The 20,920-nt window shown below is 40.5% G+C and overlaps 2 protein-coding genes and 1 long non-coding RNA gene across 8 annotated transcripts in view; 2 read left to right on the forward strand and 1 right to left on the reverse strand.

Moving 5' to 3' along the window:
- Positions 1–19: 19 nt before the first annotated feature.
- Positions 20–12,919, forward strand: LOC111425620 (klarsicht). 2 transcript variants are annotated; one of them, XM_023059759.2, is made up of 15 exons: positions 20–330; positions 1,093–1,154; positions 1,960–2,195; positions 2,249–2,398; positions 2,452–2,647; positions 2,739–2,863; positions 7,539–7,888; positions 7,943–8,726; positions 8,781–8,968; positions 9,022–9,169; positions 9,222–9,548; positions 9,664–9,757; positions 10,518–10,699; positions 11,184–11,839; positions 12,126–12,919. In XM_023059759.2, the coding sequence occupies exons 2-15, from the start codon at positions 1,139–1,141 to the stop codon at positions 12,358–12,360; spliced, it is 3,687 nt and encodes a 1,228-aa protein (XP_022915527.1). In that variant the 5' UTR covers positions 20–330; positions 1,093–1,138; the 3' UTR covers positions 12,361–12,919. The 2 variants fall into 2 exon arrangements, with proteins under 2 accessions (XP_022915527.1, XP_022915528.1); XM_023059760.2 differs by lacking the exons at positions 20–330; positions 1,093–1,154; positions 1,960–2,195; ... (1 more) ...; positions 2,452–2,647; positions 2,739–2,863 and adding an exon at positions 3,712–4,060.
- Positions 11,357–20,912, reverse strand: LOC139431091 (uncharacterized). Its single transcript, XR_011641386.1, has 2 exons — positions 20,768–20,912; positions 11,357–20,684 (listed from the first exon to the last, which is right to left on the reverse strand). It is a non-coding gene; the product is annotated as an uncharacterized lncRNA (long non-coding RNA).
- LOC111425442 (PAS domain-containing protein trachealess) overlaps positions 14,062–20,920 on the forward strand; it is a 44,353-nt gene continuing 37,494 nt past the window's right edge. For 2 of the 5 annotated variants that reach the window (XM_071198672.1, XM_023059455.2), the window contains exons 1-2: positions 14,062–14,168; positions 19,351–19,383. In XM_071198672.1, the coding sequence (XP_071054773.1) occupies positions 14,131–14,168; positions 19,351–19,383 (71 nt within the window). In that variant the 5' untranslated portion in view covers positions 14,062–14,130. Of the gene's footprint in view, positions 14,169–16,224; positions 16,296–19,350; positions 19,384–20,920 lie in introns of those variants that run through there. The other 3 variants (XM_023059453.2, XM_023059457.2, XM_023059454.2) reach the window with 3 other exon arrangements.

Here is a 20,920-nt window from a genome sequence, read left to right on the forward strand (position 1 = left end):
TGGTATTTCCGAACGGAGCTGCAGGAACATCAGCAGGAGTTGAGTTTTACGTTGAATAGTCCGGTAGGTGGCGCCGTGTCGGTTGCCGTAAACGGTTTTTGTCGGTGAAACATCACCGTATTAATAAGAACGTTAGGTTATGTGCGGCGATCTGTGTTGCGGTGGTGAAATCGCGAGAGCAGCCCTTCAAATAAAAATGTCTGATTTTCCATAGTGGAGTACCGTATAGAAAGTAAGGTTATGTCGCTCGATTAAGAAGCGTTAAATGTAGTAGTGCACGTAACAAATAATGGCAAACCATGGGAAATCATTAGGGCAAATCTACATTGGGTGAGTAAAGATAACAAATGACTTAAAAACAAGTGACATAAAAACAAATGAAAACAACGACCCCAGACGCCCCCTTATTCGGTCCGGGATGAAAGCGTTCGAAAGTAAAAATCGACGAGTCGAGCACCTCGACGGCTGGTTTGAGGAAAATTTTTCAAATGCGAATTCCGATCGAAAGTGATACGGTTCTAACCCGTCTACAAGACGCCAGTGCCTTTCGCAATAAAAATTATCGGCTTAGAAATAGAAAATCAAATATCGCTTTTGCACGACCCCGACGAGTGACCTCAGGTCTCTCGTCTTGATCTTTAAAAGTCAAACCCAAAATCCGTGACGTTCGGGACGTTTAGTTTTAATTGGAGACCGAACCAATTAACACTGCTCCCCGGACTTTGTCTTTTGCTCTCCACGCAATATGATACAATACGTAATTTGAGCACTTCAAGGTGCGCGCTGAAATAGAGGCTACTGTGTCGAGCCGCTCGAAAATACAGAACCCTCGAGGTGGATTCGCGACCGTTAACAGCCACACCGTGTGCTAAAATCCTAAATTACCAATTGCCAATAAATATTTTATGTCATTCTATACCCGTAATACTTTAATTAATTAACATAATATATATATATAAACATCTGGACGTAAAAGAATAAAAAATATGTTTTTTACGCACGCAAATGCAGGGTAATCTAATTACTCAGGTCCTTAACATTTACCCTAGATATTTAGAGTTCACATTATAAATAAATTTTTTTTTGTTCTAGGTAACTGTGGGTATCGTCTCGCCTAAAAATTGTCAACATAGTCAACATGCCGGTGGGCACGAGTAAGTGTTCGAGCGTTTTCGCACAACCATAAGGCATTCCTGCGTAGACGTTGCGCAAAGCCGGTCTTGAAACTGTCGACTCGTATGCGACCACTTTTATGCGACTACCAATTCGAGAATTACGTTCGTTGTCAATGCAAATCAAGCAGTCCTTGCTCAGGTGTTACCTAATCGCACTCTCCAAAACAAATTCTAAACTAAAATACCACTTTTACATTATGCTCTTATCAATATTGATTTCTTGTGTAATAAGTACATTATAAAAGGTCATTATGTACATACATATGTAGCTATATTTGGATGGCATTGATTTTTGAAATTCTTTCTAAAGTTGTAGTAGTTTAAAATAACTTTTCTATTTAAATGCGTTTTCATTGATGTTCTCTAAAGTTTAATGGTCTGTAAAGTTTAGTTTGAGCAGTATTGATATTTAAAATTTCTCTCTAGACCTTAAAATAGACGATCTATTTAAGTGCTGAGAAGCTTATTGAGTATGATACCGGAAGTATTTATAGAAAGATATTATAAGTAGAGGAGTTTGTTAAGTCGTTTCATCGGTGAGTTAAGTTAAGTATCGATTGAGGATTGTGGCGTCCTAAATTGGTTGAAATTAGAACGAAGCGCGCGACAGTGGTAGTTAGGCCGTCGCCGGAAACTCTTTTAGTTTCCAGTCGTTCCAAAAATAACCGACCTATCCCTACAATATCTTCTGGTGCGTGACTCTTAAGAGTCGCAAATAGATTCGCGAAACCGCCAACCGCGCGAACGATTTTGGCCCGGATTTCTGAACGCGCCACTCTTGCAGGCTTTGAGAATTCCGCCATGAAGACGAGCTTCTCGTTGTCGTCTCTCCAGGCGTTCGAAACACCGGAGAAGGCTATCAAGACGCGTCCGTTCAACAGTCTTACAAAACGTAGAAAGGAGAATATCGCCCGTAGGTCCTGGGGCAGTAGCGCCAGCGTCCAAAAGGATGAATTCTGGTCCGCCCTCCAACCCAATTACGATTATATCATGAACAACAATATAATTGATAATTGCCAGGTAAAAAGGGTGCACTTTTCTAATCCAACATGTTTATAACCAACATTTTCTAGGAGGTTAATGGAGAAATGGCTGACGAATCTCAGATGTGGTCTTTTGAAGTCTTCTGCCGTCAATTCTCTGAACTCTATTCTTGGTTGAATAGCGTTCAAGAGGTCATTTACGGCACTGAGGAGAACGTCACCGATAAGGCTCTTAGGGCTGTAAGTGGGATCTTATTTTAAGTGAACTATCTAAACGATTTTCTTTATTTCAGCACTTGATGAGCGCTATGTCGAAAAAGAGCGATATCCATAAGTTGTTTAATGAGAGGGCCACTCAGGTTATTGCAAAAAATCCCGAATATTCCGAAGAAGTCCAATGGAGGCTCACTCGACTTAACGCCAAGTGGGAATCGTTGGAGTCTGTTTTGAAATCTTCAGATTGCGGCTGTCACGAAGAAAACTGCTTAGGTAATAAAATAGGCAACCCAAATAGCACCTTTGCATTATCGGTTGCATAGTTTTTTTATATTACAAAACAAATTTGAATAATTTATTTAAGATTTGGATCATGAGGTAAAGTGTCTTCAGGGTTGGATAAAAAATATCGAAATCATGTTGCAACCCGTTAATTTTAAAACAAAATGGACCAAGCCCGAAATTGAAAAGAAAGCTTTAGAACACAAGGTAAGTTATTTGAATTTTAACGCTTAACACTTCAAAAAAAGTGTCTTAAACAACCCACATTGCAGCTGTTGTTTATATACTCTGCATGAGGGTTAAAAAAGGCGACATCTGTTTCCGTTTCGTTTTTATTTAATTTAATAGGTTTACCACTCGAACAATTTCAAGGCGTAATCGAAAGCTTGCAAGTTTTGAATGAGATTAGAAATTAGATTGGTTTAAAAGATTTTAAAATTTCAATATAAAAGAAGATAATGTTATTGTATCGGAAGTAGAAGAAATGAAAATGTAACTTGGTGAAAGCGCTAATAATTAGATCTCTACCAATCGTTCAATAAACTTTCTATCGTAGAGCGCGGCACATCATCATCGGTAAATTGGAACGGTTCAAAATTCGGGCGAATCCCAACAAAAAACATGTCGCCCAACTATTTCCGTCAAGTGGGGCATTCGCGGTCCGTTGTGAAAGATCGAAGTTGAAAATAGTGCGAACCCGCGAATATCATCGCGTCATCGCTTTATCACTCGCTTATATTTAGAGGGAACTAGTTCGGCGCGTCGGGTATCATCGAGTACGTTCGACATCGTTCGACTACCCGAGGCCGCCACTTTTGTTAGGGCCGGATAACAGATGCTGGTGGCGTCAGTTCGGTTGTGGTTCCTATGGTGTTGGTGCCATGGTGCCTATGGTGGTCGTCGTACCATGCGTCGCGCTGTTCTCTACGTTAATCGATCTATGAAAGAACGATCGGCAGTCAAAGTCGCCTGATCGGTGATTCCCACCAGGTTTCTTCATTGAGAGAGGAGGACATTCAAATTGCCAACGGTGAGTTGCTATAAAGTCGCCGAAGAAACGAAAACGTGGTTGGTGTGTGTCTAAAAATACGTTGGTTGCGCGAAAACCAGCAGCGGCAGCGTGCGGGGTACTAATAATTCCACGCTGCCCACTATCTTATCGTAGGGTTTCTTTACTTTCCCCGCGCGCTCGTTGGTGTTGACATTAAGAGTTAGCGTGCGTTGTTGAATAACGCCTCGGCGACTGAGAGAGGAGGTCGTTAAACTCAATTTTTGTCCGGACCCCGTTGTGTATATGTGTGTGTGTATGTAGTGCAGTCGGTCCGAATGTCTTTAAAACCCTCGCAAAGGCAGACGACGGAAGAAGAAGGATGCCCTGCAGAGACGCAGACGCTTCGTCTACCGGTATAAATACGGGGGGCTAATTGATATCTCCTCTATTCTATTTACGGGGAACCTAACGGACATTCGTACCGCTACTTAAAATCGTTTCCAGTCGATGTGCAAAAGTCAAGATTGGTCTCGATTCTTAGGATGAGAATCATTGTAATAACCGTCGAAGATCGACGGACATTACTTTTTATGGCATCTTGCTTGTTCTTTTCAAACTAAACTTTTTCAATACCGCAAAATTAATAAACGGAAACAGTAAACCACATACATAATAAGTTACATTTCCGGAGAACTCGCACGAAAACGCAATGTTTTTCATATTTACAGTGGTCACTGACGCATGTTTCCTGTTGTCATTGATACGATAAAAATGATATAAAAGAACTTATTGTTTAAGTTATTACTATTTTTGGTTATGAGCTCATTGTATGGTTCTCAAAAGTTTATACGTGGAAACGGAAAACTAATAACGCAACAAATTTTTTTTTATATCTTAGTCCTTGAATGTTTTTAGATTTTGTTATTGTTAGTTATTTTTACGCGTGAGAGCATTTCTTGTGGTAGTTAGAGAATTTGCCGAATAACCTATATTTTTCTGCTCCTATAAATAAGTTTTCTATAAAATCTGGGTCATCGAAAACGTTAAAAATTTTAGATGATACAAACCAAAATATATAATATACACATCCGTTATTAATGTGGCGTAGAAAGCGTAGACCGATTTATAGCTTAAATAAATCAAATGTTTAGATTCGTGGTAATTCCTTTTAATAGATTAATCGATTACGATCACGCAAAGAGAAAAGAAAAATATTAAAAAAATTTTATGTACACATTATTTTATCACTAATTAGTTTTACACAATTTATTTTTTTATAGGACAAATAAGTGTTAATTAATTTCTTCATAGTATGATCTAATTTTGTTCGTAGAAATTAGTATCGAAATCAAAAAGCTAATAAGAGAAAATGGTAGATAAGTTTAACAGTAATTAGCACGATGTTGTTGGTTACGTGGTTTGAATTACTAAATTATCAGCAATATGCAAATTAAATTAGTAAATTAAAGAAGAATCTAATTACATCAAAAAACATTTTTTATTGTTTGAAATTTCTAAGAAAATTTTCATTTGAAATACCTGTACTTGAGAATTTTATTGTGTCAATGAAACTTTCTCTAAAATTTTTTGAGATGTTGTTGAAATGTTATTGAGAGTCGGAATAAAAGAGAAAAAAAGTTGGGTCTTAAACGGGCCTGTTCTGTTGTCCGGGCAGGTTAGCCTGCGTAGGCACGCCTAACCTGGTGTTTCTTTTTCTTCTTCGAAACCTGCAGAAGTCGAACAGTCGCGACAGCCAACCGGACTTTTCTTAGACGACGACCGTCGAACCGTGCAGGGAAAAAATCGGCACGTTTTCTGAGAAAACCGATCCGGAATCCTGACTAGCGTCAGGTCCAGTTCGCAGCAGGAAGGCGTTAACTCAATTTCCTGCCTCTAGGCATTGTTATCTCGAATTAGATCGTCGTCAAACAGTCACTTTTTTTCCAACGTTGTTGTCGAGGCACCACGCGAGGTTTAATAATTAGAGCGCGGCAACGTTATTCCTCCATTAAAATCGAATAAATGGTGGGTTTCTAGCGAAGATCGCGCTCGCGGAATAGACGTGATGTCATTATAGACGGATTGCAAAATGAAAGGCGCTAGAACATATATGTTTTAGATTACAAATTGCTTCAACATTGTGAAACTCTCGCTTGCAGCTTTCTCGACTAATAACTGCATCATATAAAAAAATCGTTTGTTAAAACTATTAATTCTCGTCATGGACGACGTTCCAACGAAATAAAAGAGTAAGATTGAGGTGAAGCATTTTGACCCGACGGCTTTTAACTAAATTAATCAGATTATATTATAAAACTTTTGTCTTGGCCCACTGAAACGTGGTATGTATGGATATGAGATGTGTAAAATAAACAAATAGATGAAAATAGTATCTTGTTTGTTGACGTTTGGAGATTCCGGGGCAGATGGAGTAGGTTTGGAGGGGCATCGACGATTAATATCGCGATCTCTCACCGAAACCTCGATGGAGAAAGTCAGCACGTTGCTCCTAAGCGGCAAAGGTCGCCCAAGAAAACCAAGGAGGATCAACTGTGGAGATCCCCTTTTAGGCATCACCGCGCATTCTCGGTCTCGAATGATTCAATTACTGGAAGAATAGAAACTTTCAATCATACGGCTCGCGCTTTCGAGGCGACCTCTTGCGACGCCTTTACCACCGCTGTAAGCGTGTCTGAGCCTCCACGTCGGCTCCGTGAGTCACGACGACGGTCGGTTGATTTCAAAACGCATCCTCTTTTTCCTTTCCTCGGCCGCAGCGGCCTCGTAACAATTCATTTCTCTTTCATTAATATTTAAGCCGTTCCGTAATGCGTTAAAAGTTAACGGCTATCGAATATCTTATCTCTTTCCTTACTGTCATGTATAAACGTCTAATTGACATTGCGAATGATGAAAAGTATAGCTTTGTTCTCTTGTGAAAGGTCGCCTGAGCGCATGTCTATCAGTCTACTTCCGCATGCGCTTAAAACTTAGCTAGCGGCGTTTTCGATTGTCAAGATATAAATCTTGTAATCGCGACTATTTTATCTTTTCGATGGGCCATCTTTTAGTTTCCAACCATTTTCCGGGGTTTCTCTTACGATGTCGTAAGTGTACGCTTTTGTGGTTTTGTTTTACTGATTAAATAGTACATTAATTAATTTTTAACCAAAGCTTAGTTTCGGAGAATCGATAATTTAGAGAATGTTGTCATTATTTATGTGGTTTCAAGGTGGAAACATTAGAATGTATCATAATTACAATTTAATTGTCCTTTTTCATAAATTTTTATTACTTTTATATTATAACAAAAGATTACGGGTTTTGTTTCGCCATCTTTATTTTAAAATTATTATTGTGTTACATTAAATTTTACAATTTAATTCGTGTAATTATCTACAAGTATTAATCAAATTTCTCCATTACTTTCATACAAGTCATATTTTATGTGTTTAATTCGAATAGAATAAGAGTTAATAAGAGCTGGTTGTGAAGAGAAATGTTTTGAAAATATGTAGTTTTTGTGCTTGCGGCGAATATCATCGCTATTCAAATTTGGCCGATATTTCAACCTCGACTCGGCTGGGTAATTATGTGTTAGAACTTAACTATCCACTTTGCCGACTCGGCGTGAGAGGGATTGGCAGCGGGCATAATTACTATTTAATTCCACCATAATTGCTCTCCGGGCGCAGAGCGTGATTTTTATCGGTCATTCTTTGTGTCGACGGAAAGTATACAGTATTATATTCGTAGATACGTTTCGATCGGTTTATCTAATCAAAAACCCAGCTAAAAAAACACTTTATCTAATCAGGCTGTGGGTGCGAACGTGAATTTTCAAGCGTCTAAATATCGATCAGCATTAATAATAAACGATTTTTTCTACAGGTTGTACACTGCGACATTGAAAACCATGGGAAGATTGTAACTTCCTTGATTAAAGTGTGCCAGCGTACCGACGCCAGTTGTAACAACGCCAGCGCTAAGCGCGTCGCTGAGAATTTAGAGAAGAGATGGCATCTGGTCTTTCTTAAGTCTTTGGAGTGGCAGTGTCATATTGAAAACTTACTTAAAAGCGAGTACAACTTATCTGATACAGAACTCGAAGACGAGCCAGCGGTTAAACATCCCAGACTCACAGTGCCAACGCCTTCAGCTGACGAACTTGATGGTTTGCTCGTCAAAGGAGTCGATAAACATGATTTAATCTTCACCGAAGATCAAAGCCATTATACGAGGTAAATTATTTAATTTCTACCAAATTGTTTGTGTTTTTATTATTTTATTTCCAGATCGAATCGACAAGGTACAAACCAAGCTACTTACTACTTCAAGCACATCGACACAGACTCCGAAATGGATAAACACGACTTAAAATTGGAAAAACCCGAAGAAACCCATAACCAATGCGAAGAAACCACCGACGACGAAGAAGAATGGACTTTTTCCGTACTTGATCTAAAGGATAGAAACGGAACCGAAGAAAACGGTGATGTCACAAAACCAATAACGGAAAACATACACTATTTAGTTCAAAAAGCCGAAGAATTAGTTAGAGAATCCCCCGCGCAAAGAGCGCGTGGTAACTCAATTGAAGTCCCTGTAAATAAACTCAACAGAGTCAAACAATGGCTTAACATTCAACCAAAAGACCCTGATAGTAGTTGCGATGCAAGCGGAGAAGACGACGAACGTGATTCCCAAACTTCGGAAGAAAACGATGAAAGCGTCATCACATACAGGGCATTGGGTTGTAATTCCCAAAACACCTCCTTTGTAGACTTGGAAGCTACACCAAAAGTAGTTAAACGCGGCAAATTAAGCACCGATATTCGACCGTGGAGCGTTTCATGCATATCACAATTAACTGGTAGAATGAATGACGAACCAAAAAATTTTTCCACATCAGAATCCGCTTTATATAGTTTATCAAAAAATTATCAAGATACCAATGGATGTAACGGACAAGGAAATAATTCCACCTCATCTACAGTTGAGGAAAGCTCCGCTTTGGTATTTGAAGATAAATGTTCGTCAAGTCGACGTAAACGATTTAAAATAAGGAAGCGATATGATGTAAGTATAAATATATAATCTACAAATACGTATTATTTATATTAACTTTTATAGCGGAAAAATAATGGATCCCCTTATCATTCAATGACGCTCATTAAATCGGGATCATTTTCGGGACATAGTCACATTAGATCGAAAGCTGATCGTCATAGTGTTAGCGATCCTTCCGCGATATCAATTTGTCATTTTATGTGTGATTCAACAAGTGGTGGAGAAAGCGAAGACAATCGTAAATTAAAAAGGTTAGACTTCTATTTATATATTATTTTCCCTTAATATTTAATATTTAACATAGACTATCAAGTTTAAAAACGCCTAAACGTCAAAAATCGGTTGCCCAAGTCGATATAGTAAGAGATGGAAGCCCAGGAAAAAATAGTTTGATTGCAGCAGAAGAACAATCGAGTTCAATGTCTGAGCAAGCTTGGGATGGTTTTCAAGAAGTAATTATTTCGTACTTTTAATATTAATTTATTAATTATTTTTTATTTTAAGGAAGCATATTTGTCTGAACAATACAGTGAAACGCATGATTCAGACGCAGCAAGAAAATTGTTGGAATTTGGAGAGGATTATGGAAATTTCCTGGGAAGCCAATCGGATTGGTCCGCGTCGACAAATCCGGGATTCTCGCCGCCTTTTCCCCGCAAAATGATGCTTCCCGCCACCATTAAAGAAATATCGTTACATTCCGATTCGGATTGCGATTCCGATATTAGAAGTTTACTTCGCGCAAATCGTCAAGAATTTAATTCAATGGATAAAATTTACAAGCGCCAACTCGAAATTGGATTAACAGACTACTTAGTAAACAACGACGTGGTAAATATACCGATTAATAAGAAAATACTAGAGTAAACTTTACGTAAGTAAAGTGGTCCTCTAGATTCTTTTTATTATTGAACGTGGTGGTAGAAATTGATAATTTTTTTTGTAGACGGATGTATTGGATAATTGCAACTGTTTTATAGAAGTGTTGACGGATGTATTGAATAGAGATAATAGCCCTGGTGTTAAGGGTGAAGTCCAAGGTAGGGATAAGTTTCCTATTTCTTTGTTTGAAGCTTGGAGCGTGTTTACTAATTACTTCCTCGATACATTTCTGGAGATAGTTAGGCACTTTTTGTGCAGAATCGGCCTTGCCGCTAGTCTGCGGATTATAAAAGACTCCAAAAAGAAAAGGAAATGATACACAAATACAGTGACATTTTTTTTTATTGATATATATAAACATAACCCAGTCTATTTCTTTTTACTTCTAGTTTATAATATGGTTGTATATTTTTGTTTTTTTTTCTTTATGCATTATACACTAATAACACGCAATGGTAACTATTTTTTTTCTTTTTTATTTTTGAGAAATATATGCTTTTATTTTCTGAGTAACCAATTATTTTATTTTTGCGTATGTGTGTAGTTCAACTTTTGTAGAGACGTTGTTTACCTTATTCTTGAATACTCAGTGCAATATTTCTAGAGACTTGTTGAAGACGCGTAACTAGGAAACATATCGTCTAAACGGTAAGGATTTTTGCCTGTCGGTAGAGCATCTCAAATGTACATAAAAACAAAACTAAACTAACTGAGTAGAATCATCGTTTTTTTTTAGTTATTTTTTATTAACGTCTCATATGTTAATAAACCAAACAAAAAGCCCAAACAAAATAACTTCCGTTTGATCACGGAAACGGTTCATCCTAATCCCATCGTTATCACATCGTTTTAAAACAAATGACAAGTTATTTATGCAGGCTTTTTACTAAATCCTCGTATTTCATTGTTTTTCTATAGATTTGTTATCGAGCTGGCGCAGCTTAAAGGATCGTGCACTCACTATGAAACAGTACAGGGAATTACAGCGACAAATCTTATTTGTTAAGGACGCACTACATCTTGTTAAAGCTAAAATTTCTGAGGAAGTTACAGCTGTCGATTGTATTGATGACATTGCTAGGGACATCGATTTTTATACGGTGAGTTAATACATAAATTTTCTTATATAATTATAAATAATAAATCTCAAATAATGATATTAACACATCTTGCGCGGGCTGTTTGCCGCCAAAGTCTTACCGCATCAATACCATGCAAAATGAGTTTAGTCGCTTCCCGCTAAAGATGTGTTAAGTAATCAAAAAATTAATAATGACGTGAATAATAAACAAAATCAATGTTTTTATTTAAAAAATTATGAAATTATATTTTTTGTGACTTTGTGGTTAAGATTTAAGGTCACAGTGTAGAGGACGAATGAGTAAAGGGTCTTTACTTTTAAATAACCCGGGTCGTTTCGGTGGTAGGGTAATAAAGGTGCATAATATATGGGACCGCAATCGTCAATGTCAGGCTGTGGAAATTTATAGGTCTCTTGGGGTAGTGGTAGAGCTAAAAGATCCGGAAACGGGAAAAAAAAATAAAATAAAAACTACCGACATTTTCGTTTTGGGTTGGTTTCAGGTGGAACTAGACACTTTGTTGGATCACAAATCGAAGCTTTTTACGCTCATAGGATCCGTCCATAAATTCATCCTCTCCGATAAAGAGTACAGTTCATCGTTTTTGAAACGGGACATATCTGAGTTGCATCGTACTTGGTACGAAGTTCATAGTGGGGTTTTGGGTCGTCTCGCTTTGCTTAAAGATTTGAAACAATCGTGGCAAACTTTGGAGAAACGTTTAGATAAGTTAAGAATAGATTTGAAGGAAGATGAGCAAACGTTAGACCAAATATTAGATGCTGCCGTGAAAGGTGATGTTTTATCCAATCAGACTTTATCATCGTTACGCGATGTTGATAAATTACTTTCGGAAGCATCACCCGATAATTCCGTTGAGGGTTATCCGAAAATCTCCGAATTTCTATTCGAAGGATCCTGTTCGGACAGCGGAATGTCGGATGAAGGGTCAGAACACGAGCCGGGAGAAAGAGAGCACCGACTGTGGTCGATCAGAAAGTCTGTAAAACAACTAGAAGCCGTCATGTCGCCGAACTGCGTGATCAGAGTATTGATGGGGGAACGATTGGCTGCCGCCGAAGAGGAGTTGAAGAGTGTTAGGAAAAAATGCCAGTCGCTAGTCGTGCGGACCTGCCCCTCGATGCAAGGTTCATCAAGGTATGGGTATTATTTCGACCCCTAATAGGGAACGATAAAGGGCATTCTTCCGCTTCTAACCCTTGTCCACCCTATCCTGCCGTTCAAAATGAACTTATTCATATGATAATTAGGTTCCGGACAAGCTTACCCCCGACATCTGCCGATATTTTCTCCACCCTTCAATCATTCGAATTCCACGATTTTCGCAATCAACAATAATCTATTTCATCAAATTACATACGCGTAATTTGATGAAATAGATTTGAGAATTACAAGTCATTATAAAAATTCCTTTTTATTTTAGCGTGGAATCGACTTCTACAGCTCCAGATGGTGGGGATCCATCATATCCACAAGGATCAACAAAAACGTCATGGTTAAGAAGGGTAACCCGAGTTTCGATACCTTTCCAATTAGCGTTAATGGCAATATTGTGTGTGGCGTGTCTTTTGGAGCCTCATTGTTGCGATAATATGAATACATTCTCGTTGTCGTTGACGCCCCATTTGCACTACGTGCGCGGACCGCCACCGGCGTGATTGGCGCTGCAGTCAACTTTAACACAATTTATATCGTATAGCATGTTGTTATGCCTGTAAATACATAACGTTTACATTTTGTGAAACGCGAGAGAAAGAGGTATAATCTTAAATTAAGAAACAGAGAGCAGAGATCGGAGACGATATATTTTTTCTATGCATTTTCCGATTTTTTACAAGAGTAATACTACATTTAGTATAGCGTTTTTTTATATTTATATTTTATATATAACGTTTACAAGTCTGTTTTTCTTCCCCCTTTTTATCCTTGATTTTTGAATATGTATTTCACTTAAATGTATTACTTAATGTGTTCTTTTTTATAAATGGCCGCCCTGTATTATTTTGAAAGTTGACCTATCTGCTGCAAGGTGGCGCTAGGAGCCGCCTTTCAGCATCGATTTTTATCCTCCAAGTACGTTATTATTTAACGCGTTGTTTGTTTTATATATTTAAGAAACCTAAATTAACGAGGACTTATTTAGTGTCATAATTTAGATTTTTTGTAATGTTTTATATTACGTTGGAAGAGTAATAAATTTTATCGAAGTAATTTAGATTTACTATTTTTTATTTATTCCTTTTTCCCACAATCCACCGCAACAATACCGAAATTTAATTTGACGCTTGGCCGAGTCAGAGCCGATGTTTTACAGGAATTCGCCTCCGCGAAGTTGCAAGGAAAAAGTGTAAACTTGCGTTCGCCGACGAAATACGGAATGGCCCGTTCGGGGAAATCGATAGAATCGATACGCTACGGGAAAGGAATTACAAGCCCACACGGTTTTCGAATATAAATAGGCAATTAACGGTATGCTCACTTCCCACCTTCATTTTTCCAGGTAACTTCCATCGAATTTTGCTAGATGGAACCACTGTAGATTTTGGCCACTATGAATTTGTTAATCTTATATACTTGTAAACATCTAAATTTTTGTTAATGATATTTATCTCTACAAATTAATTAATTAATAATAAATATGGATTTGTGATTTTTTTCCGTATAAGTATCATATATCATATTAAATCTGACTTTGATTCACATCGGATTTAAATCATATTTGATTGATTTTAATTCAATTATGATCACTCGTTTAGCAGATCTTTTCGCTGAAAAAATCTTTGTTAACATCATGAAATGAATATGATGCAATTTTAATAATAAGTGTAGAAGAAATGTTTAATTGGATGTTGTGTGTTTAGATTAAAATGAAGAGAAATGTGTGAAATGTATGAATATTGATATTTCTTGTTGTTAATGGTAGTAAAGTTAGGCGGAATGATGAGTTGTTGTGCATGGTGGTTGGAGATGTTGAATGGAGGTGGTGGTGGCGGTGGCGACGGCGCGAGAAGGAGTTTGGGGCCACGTCGAGTGGGAGTGTATCGGGAAGCGGAGGAAGGGCCGAAGTGCCGCCCGCCGGATCACATGACCGCAGGCTACGCACGCGGCTCGGGATCCGCCTTCGGTAACTCTTTCGGTCATTCAGCATCGGCGCAATCAATGGCCGAGAGTCCTCTCTGACGAGTCACGGGTCCGGCGCGTCCGCGACGCTCCCGCGCGTTACGCTCTGGTGATCCCCCGGGTGGTTTTAGTGCCTGTCCAACCTGGAGCATACGGGCGGGTTCGCGTCGTCGCCGTGGGCGGCGGTGCTCAGCCACCACCACACGGCGGCGGCCGTCGCGGCTGCTGCCGCCGCGTCCGCCTCTGGGACCGTTCTCCAAACCAGCGACCACCACGGATACCCCTCCGGGCACCATCCTCCTTCCCCAATGGATCTCCACGTGCCGCAGGCCTTCTCCTACTATCGGTGAGTACCGGCAACTTGTTGCTTATTTGCATGGGGCGTCCCCGCGCCACGTGAAACCACCCTTGGACACGTGCCCCGCGACCTGCGCTTGGGGACCACTTCTTCCCTTACACCGAAACACCTTTTTCCTTTTTTCACTTCGCCATTTCACTTGGGTCTTTTCAACACCCTCTTCATATCTTTTACCAAAACAACCTAAATCATTTCATTTTACCCACTTCACCAATTCCATATCAACTAAATTAGAAGTCATAACATATCATATCTCCTCCCTATCTATCCATTATGTGTTGTTAATAATCGTTATCAACAATGTTTCAATACAATACTTGGTATCACACTTCGTTCAAAGATTATTTAATCAATTGTATAGCCATGTAGATTTTCTTTCATAACATGTGTTTCAATTAACAACTTAGTATTAATGCGATATAGTTACAACCTTATCTATATACGTCATATTCTATAATTCATTAAATTCATCCATTAAAACTCATTGTGATTAAAAAATGGATAATATATATAAAAAAGTTGTGTTAAAAGAATGGAATTTGTTTGTGTAGTTGTACTTTAACGTTTCTACGTAGCTATTGATCAACGAAGCGGGTTCCATCGTTCACAAACGCGGGCCGGCAAATTTCATTCTCGCAGCGAAATATTTTGAGTTTCGTAATGCGCCGTTTTGGCTCCCGGTCACGTACGGCCGGGAGCAGAACGCGTCCCGACAATTTTAACGCGACCATTTTTGCGGACGGTCTGCCGCGGAAACGCGCTAAAACGCGCAGACCGCGCGACGTAGCGATATCCCGGTGCTCGATGTACACCGGCCGCGACCATTTCTATTTCTATTTTTGCTTTTTGCCGAGTTCGCACTTGTTCTTTAGTTCCGCTATCGATTTTGCGAGCGTACGAGGGCGGAATATCAAACCGCGAGTGGGCCGCATTTCTAAGGAGCCTCACCGCCCGTGGGGTAAACTTGTCAATATTCGGGGCCCTTCTAAATTGGACCACCGCGAACGCCGAATTTATAAGAGCCCAGTTTTTTTTTCTTCGAAGGCTTTTCTGAACACGCGCGGCACACTTTAAACACTAGATTTAAACGTAACTACCCTAACAGTCAAAAAGCTCTAGCTTATGTTTCTAAGGCTTTGTAAAAGTCGGATAAAAAAGTGGTGTTCAACAGGGGAAAGAAGGGGGTGTCAGAAAATGCATCTAGGAGTGGCAATTACGAGGTTGTCGTTCTGAACGAATTGCCCCCACCCCCCGTAAGCGGTCCTCGCCGCGACGTTTCGATGTCTGGGGGGACCGGGCCGAACTATTTTAAAGAATAATCGACCGGAGGGGCCCGGAAAAAAATCAGACTTGCAAATTCTTTTTGCCACCCGGCCCTTGGCAGCCCGTAAAAACATTAACTCCGGCTTCTTAGCGTTGGCGCCCCCTATCGGAATGAGTCGCTCTAAATAATTCCGAGAGGGAAATATTTGAGAAACACCCGGGCAGGAGCCACGACGATTTGCATACTTCTGGAAGCGGCCGCTAATTAAACTACGCGCGCCAAGAAGCGCTCCGCCCCCCTCTTGAGACGACCAAGAGATCAAACGCGGCCATCCGCAGGCGGGAAGGTCAAACGCTCATCGGCCAGGTGCTACTTTTCCAGCTAATATTTGATCATGGCAAACAAAGATCTTGTCGTATCTATCTCAACTCAAATGAACCGAAGAACATAAGAAATATATATATGTATATAAGACTAATCCACATATTTCTGACACTTAATTAAATATTTCTATGGTGAGAGGGGTATTTCTAATAAATTTGTTATGGCTTTTGACATTATATATATAAAACCAAATAAATGTAGTATTGTTTTAAAGTGTGGTTATAACATGTGTTGAAGAGTAAGTGAGAGGAAAAAAGAAGGTGGGTTGTCTGAGAGTTGAACGTGGATGCGACGCGGTACAGATATTAAACTAATTTAGAGCAATTATACTAAAGGGGAATTACTCAGTGCGACCGTCAATAGAGTTTAGTCGACCGCGCGATCTTAAGCCGGACACTGCGCGTCGCGGTTATGGTGACGTGAAGTGGTGAGTTTAGGAAGAAAGGTGAACGAATGAAAGGGAAGAGGTTAGTCAAAAGTGGCTTACATTGGACCCTCGAAGGGGAAGAAAAATAAATCGAGCGAGGTCGTCATCTTCTAATCTAATACGGTCGGGATTAAGTGCTCCGGAGTTTTCGGGAAATTGCTTCTTAGGTCCTACAAGTTCGCGCCATTTATTAGGGAAGCGGTATCCAAGGTTTATTTTAATTTCCCGGTCTCGTTCAGGATCGGCCTCTATGCATTTTGATTAGGAGCCTTCCCCCGCATCATATTCCTATTACCTATTATATTTTTCATCGGCGGGGACGCAAAATCAAAGCTCCTTGTACCGGATCAATTTTAACTCATGAATACGTTAGCTTTTTTCTCCCCCTTCGTCTTTATCCCATTAATAAACATTACCTCCGTGTGATCTGTCTTACATCTTTACCAACCTCAGAACCCTCAGCATCTTAAATAATGTTATTTGCAAAATCTCGACTTCATCATTTTTTAAAATTACATAGACGTAAAAAAAATGTATTTATGAAATTGTTTTATTTGAAATCTGTTCGATCGAAAGGGTTAACGTTCGTGTGGTGGGCGGCGGAGGGAAGGGCCATGTAACGGGCATAAACCGACCCGAACTGTAACATGTGGTTGGAAGTAGTGCTCTCCGTAAAGTTGCCGGCGGGCATATGGTGGTAACGGCTCTTGCACGAGCCGCATCGTCAATGAGGATCGGTCCCGGCGTCGAATGGCATTCAAAAGCGCGTCAAAGCCCCTACAAACTTAATACGACGCGTCGTCCTCGATCAATGGCCAAAGCTATATTAAGTCCATTACAAATTGTTTTACGACATAATGATCTGATAGAAAAAGAAAATATTCCAGTTTCAAGTATTTAATAATTCATCCCTAATACATTTTCAATTTCAATTCAAGTGCAACGAATCAAGTTTTTTTTTTAATGAATTTTTGCTCATTTTTGTTTTCTAAACAACTAAACCGATTGGAAGCAGATTTACGAGTCGGGTCTTGGTTTACTAAAAGGTAGCAAGCGATAGTGAGAAAGTATGTGAGTACAAGACACGCGAACAGATAGGGCCCTAATGGCAAGAAACAAGAAGTGAACTCGTAGGGTGAAAATTCGTGAAATTTATTCGCACTTTGTTACCGCTCCCTAAAAAACACAATTCCTTCCTAATAAAGGGGCTACTTTACATGCTCGTTCAAAACGTCTGTCGCCCGTGAAAATAAAAAGGAGGCCGCCCCCCGCCGAAGTTAAAAGGCTCCTCGCGCCCGCCCGCCCGTTTCGATCATTTACTTTCGCGTTATAATTTCGCCAGGGAACATATTTCGCAGCTTAATATTTCTTTTGCCAAGCTGCGAAGGGGAAGTCCCTTATCGCGGACGTAAATGCCCCGCCGTGAATCGAGGTTTCGATTCGCCTTTGTAGTGATCCAAGCCGATTCCGGCATGGACCGTTCGAAAAACCTGTCACACAACCTCTATTATTGAAATGGTTTCACATCGATATCGATAAGTTAGGCTTGTATTCAACAACAAGAAAAAATGTTTTAATTAAATAAATCTTTGATATGATGTTACGTATCATTTTAATAAATAAAATTAGGTTTAGCGAGGGTGACGTGACGAATAGTGCTATCGAAATAATGGCGTATGTTCGTAGTGGATGACTTCCTCGGCCGTCTTGTACCCGGATATTGCTGCCAATCTCGGGGGTCGTCCTGGGCACGATTAGAAGGCCGACAATGGGAGCGAGACGGATTTAATAAAGCACTCTTCGATTGTGCCCTATCTCTCTCGTCTCATCGGGTCGCTCAGGCGGCGACCCGAACGACGTCGGCCCATTGATATGCATTGGACCCGCGCCCTCTTTGGATCTTTCGGCCGGATGCCCACATTCGATCTTTCACCTTTCGCCGGATCGCAAAGCTTTTAATAAATCGTACCGACGCCTTATCCGGACGATAGAAGAACGCGGGGAAGGAGTCGAAGATCTTGGAGTCGCGTCGCGTGTCGTCGATCGTCCGCTTGCTGCGGCGTAATAATCGCGGCCGGCAATAAATCTATAATCTCATTACTAAGCGTGTCGCTTTAATTGAAATCTCGTGTCTTAATGAACAAAGTGGTGAGACGCTCTCCGTCCGGCGGCGGCTGAGTGTGGCGACTCTTGCAAAACCAGTCCGCGACGGTGGCGCCCCCGCCGGCGCTCGTCCGCTCTTTGGCACGTGAGAAGTCCTTTCTCAACAAATAATCGATAAAACTTGGTACGTTTTACAACAGAGGAACGTTCAAATAATCCCGCTCAATCTGATGAATCAAATGAATGAAATGAATCAAAAGTGAGGTTACTTCAAAAAACCTCAAATACGTCAAGATCTCTGTCAATCGGAAACCTCGAATATCTTCTGGTGGTTCGGGAGTTCGATCTTCCGATCGGAAGCCGCCGCCGATGGAACAATTGAAGATATTTTGCGCCGAGAGCATCTCGGAGGGCCGGTCCTCGCCGAGACAATGGCCTGTCTTCTTTTTGGCGACACGGTCGGACGTTTCGGTCGTCAGAGTCTGTTCACTTCCTGAGCCGCGTTGACGAATATTCCTTGTTAGCCGAAAAAGGGCCAAAGCCGCCGGGGACGCATAATGAGCAAAAAACTTCCAATCGGACTTAAAACCTGACCGGCGTCCAGGTTATGGACGCGCATCAACCTCCTCAACCTACTGTAATCTTCAATTCGCAATTCCTAAACATCATGATTTTCCTAATCGATTTCATTTTAATCATTTTTATTTGCATTATAAAATGCGGGTGGGTTATAAATGGTAAACTAGTATCAATTTTGAATGGTATGCTTTGGCGGTCGCCGAGAGTGTGCAAACGCAATTAGCGGGGCGTTAATAAAGCGAATAATGGGAAGAAAGCGGTCGCATATTCGCGGTTAATTAATCTCCGTGGTGATCCATCACCCGGAGAGTCGAGGTTTGGAGTTGTTGGGTCGTCGGTGCCTGAGAGGTCTTGACGTCGGCGGTTCCGAGCGTTACTATACTATATTAACGGTCGTTTCTGTTCTGTTTCAGATATCGCGACGACGCTCTCTGCTGGACTGAAAGGTAAGCGAGAAAGGTAAAGGGTACGACTTGGACGACGGTGTTTGTGTGAGTGTGTGTGTGTAGTACGTAAACGAGAATCGAAGACCGAAAGAATCGTAGAACGAAGTTGAGCGTCCGTTCACAGCTAACAGTTCTCCGTTTGCAGTTCGGAGTTCTTAGTTCTCTCGACTTGAGAAGGAGTTGAGAGAGTCGACAGTCGAGAAGGAGTTGAAGGCGAGTTGAGCGGTAAGAGACGGGGGTCTCTCTGCCGTTGCCGTTGCCGCTGCCGCTAACCTTTCGTCGGTCAGGTTTTTGTTATGTCGTTGCCATTATAGGTATGCGTCGATACTCGAAAGTTTTTCTCCGGCATCGGCAGCGTCCGACGCTGCTCTCGGACGGGACGAGACGAGCCACGGGCATCGGCTAATGAGGGTGGAAAATAAAGCAAAACTGTTATAAATTATCTCCCGGTCGATTAGGGCCGCTCTATCGTCCGTCGATCGAAACCCGTTACGAAATTACCAGGCCTCGATTACGTCGGAAGGGTATCGGAGGATAATTTGTTTAAATAAGCGTACCCTTTCAAACCACGGGATTGCCACTAGGGGGAGGAGGATAACGCCAAATTTTTAATCGGTTTATTAAAATTAATCCCACGGGGGGCGTTTTCCTTCCTATACTCCTCATATATTTATTTTATTCTTTTAACTTTTCATAATAACGGAGGCTACACAATTGAAGTGAAAGACTCCGCGTTACAAGGTCCGCGTACGTAGGGTTTCTCGAAAAAGGCCTAACCATTGTTCGTTGGCCGGTAGGGCCTTATTAGGCGATCGAATAAATTAACGGGTAACTGAGCGAGTCCGGTCAAAAGAGAAGCCGTCACCGTCACAATAGACCGTCACCGTCCGCCGACGGGCGGCCTCCGGCTTTGGCCGCGGACCGAAATAAATCCAGATTATTTTCTAGCAAAAATATATGGTCGTCGTCTCTCGGCCGTTCTCTCGCCGATCACCGATCGCCGATCGCACAACGCAACAACGCCCTCTCCCGAACGTCTTCGGTGTCTCACGTACGACTTGCGTATCCACATTCTCAGCATACGTGGATTTTAATGAGCGACCGTCAACGCCCCAATTCACTATTAAAAATATTAACAAAAAGAAATCGTTGTTTGTATACCCACTTCACCTTGATATTACTAAAAAAAGATTAATCCAACTTCAAGTATACAATATATAATTATAAATTTCGAATTTACTGATGATCCATATTTTTATTAAAAATTCCTTTCCTTTACACGTTTCATCATAAGAAGGTTCCTACAAATCAATATCAAATTATAGATAATCAACTTTAAAGAATGAGGTTATGTATATTCCCTCTAAATTTATTTATTACTTACATCGTGAATTTTGTGAATTTGGAGAAAAAATAACTATTATTACGATGCATTTATCGTATTGCTCAAACATTACAATTAATTTAACATTACATTAATAACAAACACCGGTATCAAATTACAACTGGATAATTACAGGCGGTTCTTAGGATCAGA

This window comes from Onthophagus taurus, chromosome 8, assembly GCF_036711975.1.
Source record: "Onthophagus taurus isolate NC chromosome 8, IU_Otau_3.0, whole genome shotgun sequence".
Classification (NCBI taxonomy): Eukaryota; Metazoa; Arthropoda; class Insecta; order Coleoptera; family Scarabaeidae; genus Onthophagus; species Onthophagus taurus.

Excerpts from the sequence above, each read along its gene's own strand:
- LOC111425620 (XM_023059759.2), top strand. Across the intron at positions 7,889-7,942 it reads GATCAAAGCCATTATACGAG|ATCGAATCGACAAGGTACAA; the intron begins GTAAATTATTTA and ends TTTTATTTCCAG. Across the intron at positions 9,549-9,663 it reads ACTTAGTAAACAACGACGTG|ACGGATGTATTGGATAATTG; the intron begins GTAAATATACCG and ends TTTTTTTTGTAG.